General features: G+C 41.1%; 1 protein-coding gene across 1 annotated transcript in view; it reads left to right on the top strand.

The window, feature by feature from the left end:
• mtrr (5-methyltetrahydrofolate-homocysteine methyltransferase reductase) overlaps positions 1-5,477 on the top strand; it is a 61,471-nt gene extending 55,994 nt beyond the window's left edge. The window contains exons 14-15 of the mRNA XM_033042931.1: positions 411-581; positions 4,327-5,477. Coding sequence (XP_032898822.1) covers positions 411-581; positions 4,327-4,471 — 316 coding nt within the window. The 3' untranslated portion in view covers positions 4,472-5,477. The remainder of the gene's footprint in view (positions 1-410; positions 582-4,326) is intronic.
• The last annotated feature ends 523 nt before the right edge of the window (positions 5,478-6,000 follow it).

The following is a 6,000-nucleotide window of genomic DNA, read 5'->3' on the forward strand; positions in this document are numbered from 1 at the left end:
ATTATTATTAAAGCTGCTTCTTCCTGGGATGAAACTTAATCAAACTTTGTAGATATCCTCACAGAGTTTTCATCCTGAATTTCCACATGTTCACACACAAAAGGGTGTTATCACTGGTGCTTTCAACACTAGAGTCCAGTGGAGAAGTCTGGATGGTAACTGGGTCATGGGCACATGGTGTAGAAATCCTGCACCTGGAACAGACATGGTAGTTTTTGAAGGAAGCTGAGAGCAGAATTTTGCCTTTCATGGGTTTTATCTGTTTGATAACTCAAATTATTTGGGCACATTTAAAAATGGGAATAATGGAAGTAACATCCAAAATAAGACCTGGATACCTACATGCATACACATGAACTGAAATCAAATTACGTACTTTAATGCCAAAAACTTTTTTTCTTTCTTTGCAGAAACGAATTGAGACATTTTCTAAGTAATGGCACCTTAACCCAACTGGAAGTCTGTTTCTCCAGAGAAGCTACAGATGAGAAACCAAAATATGTTCAACATTTACTCCAGCACTTGACTCATGTTGTCACAAAAGTTTTGTTGAGTGAAAATGGCTGCTTGTATGTTTGTGGGTGAGTGAAATGGATAGATTCAAATGAATGATGTCTGTAGCTGTATGATTGCAAATTACAGAACTGTAAAGAATAGAGCATATAGTTTATTCATAATTCTATCATAGGCCAAATATTTATGGTTATATCATCTGTTAATGCTGCAATCTGTTCCAAAAAGACGCAAAAGGATCTTATCAGCTGGTGTCTATTGCTATTGTCAGCATACATTATATGAAAATGAATGCTTTGCTATGTGGCAGGATAATTTTGGAATCCAATCTGAAATTGCTGAAATCTAATTTAGCTGAAAAGAAAATAAGTTTCTCAGCTACATAATACAATTTAAAAAAAAGGCACGAGCAAATAAAGCATTTAAAATATTAATTGAATGATGAATTCTGAGCAACGGGAATATGATATAATTAAAATGTAATAGTTTATTTTCTAAAACATTAATAAGATGACAATAAGGCATTACTGACTCAACGCTCTATTACTGACAAGATGGCAGTAAGTGTGCTATCTGTAGTTTTAGGTCTTCATTCTGTAGAAAATATGTCAATACATAGAAACATAGAAAATAGGTGCAGGAGTAGGCCTGCACCGCCATTCAATATGATCACGGCTGATCATCCAACTCAGTATCCTGTACCTGCCTTCTCTCCATACCCTCTGATCCCCTTAGCCACATGGACCACATCTAACTCCCTCTTAAATATAGCCAATGAACTGGCCTCAACTACCTTCTGTGGCAGAGAATTCCAGAGATTCACCACTCTCTGTGTGAAAAATGTTTTTCTCATCTCAGACTTCCCCCTTATCGTTAAACTGTGACCCCTTGTTCTGGACTTCCCCAACATCGGGAACAATCTTCCTGCATCTAGCCTGTCCAACCCCTTAAGAATTTTGTAAGTTTCTATAAGATCCCCCCTCAATCTTCTAAATTCTAGCGAGTACATGCCGAGTCTATCCAGTCTTTCTTCATATAAAAGTCCTGACATCCCAGGAATCAGCCTGGTGAACCTTCTCTGTACTCCCTCTATGGCAAGAATGTCTTTCCTCAGATTAGGAGACCAAAACTGTACGCTATACTCCAGGTGTGGTCTCACCAAGACCCTGTACAACTGCAGTAGAACCTCCCTGCTCCTATACTCAAATCCTTTTGCTATGAATGCTAACATACCATTTGCTGTCTTCACTGCCTGCTGGACCTGCATGCCTACTTTCAATGACTGGTGTACCATGACACCCAGGTCTCGTTGCATCTCCCCTTTTCCTAATACAATAAAGAAAAAGTAACAGAGCTTAGAGGCCTGCTCGGGTATAAAATTACCCAAAGCTCCACTCAAAGCTCCACCTGATGCATGTATAATCCTTCCATAACCATTCTCAGTCACAGTACAGAATATTGAGCCCAGATACTTGCACCAAACCAGACGACACCCATTTATGAGAGAGGTCCTCCAGTCTTTCGCGTGTCTCATCCATGCTCTGAAAATATTTCCCACCTACTCCCACAGTAGATATTATTACCTGCCTGGCACCAAGGCAAAGTTGAAACAGATGGCTGAGCAAGCACTCCACAAGCCCCATGCAAAGTCCTGCCTGTGCTCCCTTGCTGACTTTCATGCCTGCCTCTAGCAGGCAGCCAAGCTCAACAACTAAGCCCGGAACAAGTATTTTTGAGGATGTAACTAGGAAAATGGACAAGGGAAAGCCAGTGGATGTAGTGTACCTGGACTTTCAGAAAACATTGGATAAGGTCCTACATAGGAGATTAGTGGGCAAAATTAGGGCACATGGTATTGGGTGTAGAGTGCTGACATGGATAGAAAATTGGTTGGCAGACAGGAAACAAAGAGTAGGGATTAACTGGTCCCTTTCGGAATGGCAGGCAGTGACTAATGGGGTACCGCAAGGCTCGGTGCTGCGACCACAGCTATTTACAATATATATTAATGATTTAGATGAAGGGATTACAAATAACATTAGCAAATTTGCAGATGACACAAAGCTGGGTGGCAGTGTGAACTGTGAGGAGGATGCTATGAGAATGCAGGGTGACTTGGACAGGTTGGGTGAGTGGGCAGATGCATGGCAGATGCAGTTTAATGTGGATAAATGTGAGGTTATCCACTTTGGTAGCAAATACAGGAAGGAAGATTATTATCTAAATGGTGTCAAGTTGGGAAATGGGGAAGTACAATGGGATCTGGGGATCCTTGTTCATCAGTCAATGAAAATAAGCATACAGGTACAGCAGGCAGTGAAGAAAGCGAATGGCATGTTGGCCTTCATAACAAGAGGAGTTGAGTATAGGAGCAAAGAGGTCCTTCTGCAGTTGTACAGGGCCCTAGTGAGACCACACCTGGAGTATTGTGTGCAGTTTTGGGCTCCAAATTTGAGGAAGGATATTCTTGTTATTGAGGGTGTGCAGCTTCGGTTCGCAAGGTTAATTCCCGGGATGGCGGGACTGTTATATGCTGAGAGAATGGAGCGGCTGGGCTTGTATAATCCGGAATTTAGAATGATGAAAGGGGATCTTATTAATACATATAAGATTATTATGGGTTAGACACGCTAGAGGCAGGAAACATGTTCCCGATGTTGGGGGAGTCCAGAACCAGGGGCCACAGTTTAAGAATAAGGGGTAAGCCATTTAGAACAGAGATGAGGAAACATTTTTTCACACAGAGAGTTGTGAGTCTGTGGAATTCTCTGCCTCAGAGGGAGGTTGAGGCCGGTTCTCTGGATACTTTCAAGAGAGAGCTAGATAGGGCTCTTGAAGGTAGCGGAGTCAGGGGATATGGGGTGAAGGCAGGAACGGGGTACTGATTGTGGATGATCAGCCATAATCAATTGAATGGCGGTGCTGGCTTGAAGGGCCGAATGGCCTGCTCCTGCACCTATTGTCTATTGTCTATTGCCTATTCCAGCTGAAGTTCCTCCCCTACTTCCTGAGGAGTGGATGAAATCACCTCGCAGACATGAAATCAACATGGAAAAACACGCCCCAAGCATGAGCAACATGCCCATCCACTACCTTCCCTGGTATCAACAGTGAACTGCCCTACACTGAACTTGAAAGTATTACTACGTGTGGTGGGTCCAGTAATAAGGAGAGGTTGCAAAGACTGGACCTTATAGGAATCTGAGGAATGACCATATATAGTTATATAAAATCATGAGGGGCTTAAATAAGGTTTTGTAAAATATTTTTGCATTCTTTCCAGTTTATTGGGTATAATGAATTTCTGCACATAAACTGGCCGTAGACAGCACAGAAACTACTGCATATAATTAATTGAAAGTTGCTAAGATCTGCTTCGGAGTATGGATTCCATAAATAATTTTAAAAGGGAGTTGCTCGGGTATTGAGGATGAGGAATAGAAACATAGAAAATAGGTGCAGGAGGAAGCATTTTGGCCCTTCGAGCCAGCACCGCCATTCATTGTGATCATGGCTGATCATCCATAATCAGTAACCCGTGCCTGCCTTCTCCCCATATCCCTTGATTCCGCTACCCCTAGAGCTCTATCTAACTCTCTTTTAAATTCAACCAGTGGATTGGCCTCCACTGCCTTCTGTGGCAGAGTATTCCACACATTCACAACTCTCTGGGTGAGGATGAGGAACATAAAGACTGCGGTCAAAAGACAGTCATGGGTGATTAAATATGACTAGTCTTTGGAAAGGTCTATGATTTCTAATGAGACTAATGTATCTCGTGCTTTACTGATTTTATTTTTATTCTTGCAACAGAGATGGCAAGAATATGGCTAAAGATGTGACCACGACTCTGACTGAGATTATATCGGAAAAGTTAGGAGTGAATACGCTGGAAGCCATGAGAATTGTAGCCAGTCTTCGTGAAGAGAATCGTTACCTGCAGGATGTCTGGAGTTAATGAGCCTTAAGAAGAGAATACAAACCCAATTGTATGATTCTATTTAACCTTTTATTTGCAAAGAACAGAGACATTTTTAACCAATGATAAATCTGGAAAGAAGTATTGGAAAGACTTTTCTTGGGCAAAATATTTGATTTTTTTTCAGCACAGTTCCATGTTAAATACATTAATGGAGGATAATGGTGATGTCCATCTTCTCGATGAACCTTGCTTTGACAGAAGCAAATGATAAATGCTTGTGAAACATCTTTCCACACGATCTTCTACCCAATGCACATACTGCTTTTAAGAGTTGCTGAAGGAGGGTGTTTTTTTTACTCTTTAATGGATGAGTCCATAAAACAGTAGTTTGTCTCCCTTTCCATAGCCCCTAGCGTCAAATTTAACAAAATCGATGTAAGTGTAATATTTATGCAATTTTTAAGGTATGCCATTTGAAGCCTCTATTAACGTTTAGTTATAGGCAACACATAAGTATAATTCAAAACTGCCTAGAATTCTAATGAGGTCTCAGACTCCAGCAGTTTCAGTACATCTGCAGCAGGTTATGCAAATTTTAATTTTAGAAATTCTCAGGAATAGTCATGACCACTGTTTTTGTACATTTACCATTATATTCATTGTGTTCTCATTATTCTGCACCTTTGACCTAGGCACCAAATTGTTTTGGTCAGTCATTTCATTGAAAAAAACCCAGTAGGATTACAGTTTCTCTTGCCTCAATTTTATCATAGTTGCAAAAAAAAAAAAAAAAATGCAGCACAGAAACAGAACCTTTTTGCCCACCTCATCCATGTCAGCTGCTATACCTATCCATGCTAATCCAACCTGCTTGCATTAGGCTCATATCCCTCAATGACTTTCCCATCTTAATACCTGTCAAAATAATATCTACAGGTAAATGCTGTAATAGCATGCACCTCCTCTGGCAGCTTGTTCTAGAAAACCACCACTCCTCCGTATTGAAAAACATTGTTCAGATTTCCTTTAAGTGTCTCCCCTATCAACATAAACCTGAGCCCTCCAATTCTGGACTCTGAGAATATAAAAACAGGGATGTAATGCTAAGGCTTCATAAGACTGACCACATTTGAAGTATTATGAGCAGTATTGGTCCCCATATCTGAGGAAGGATGTGCTGCCGTTGGAGATGGTCCAGAGGAGATTTATGAGAATGATCACGGGGATGAGGGTTGGGTTAACATATGATGAGCGTTTCACAGCACTTGGCCTGTACTCGCTGGAGTTTAGGAGGATGAGGGGGAACCTCATTGAAACTTAACGAACAGTAAAAGTCCTGGATAGAGTGAATGTGGAGAGAATGTTTCCATTAACGGGAGAGTCTATGACCAGAGGCTACAGCCTCAGAATAAAAGGACGTACCATTAGAAAGGTATTGAGGAGGAATTTCTTTAGTCAGAGGGTGGTGAATCTGTGGAATTAATTGCTGTGAGGCCATGTCATCTGGTATTTTCAAGGCAGAGATTGACAGATTCTTGATTGGTAAGGGTGTCAAGGATTATGGG

Source organism: Amblyraja radiata, chromosome 2 (genome assembly GCF_010909765.2).
Source record: "Amblyraja radiata isolate CabotCenter1 chromosome 2, sAmbRad1.1.pri, whole genome shotgun sequence".
NCBI classification, from domain to species: Eukaryota; Metazoa; Chordata; class Chondrichthyes; order Rajiformes; family Rajidae; genus Amblyraja; species Amblyraja radiata.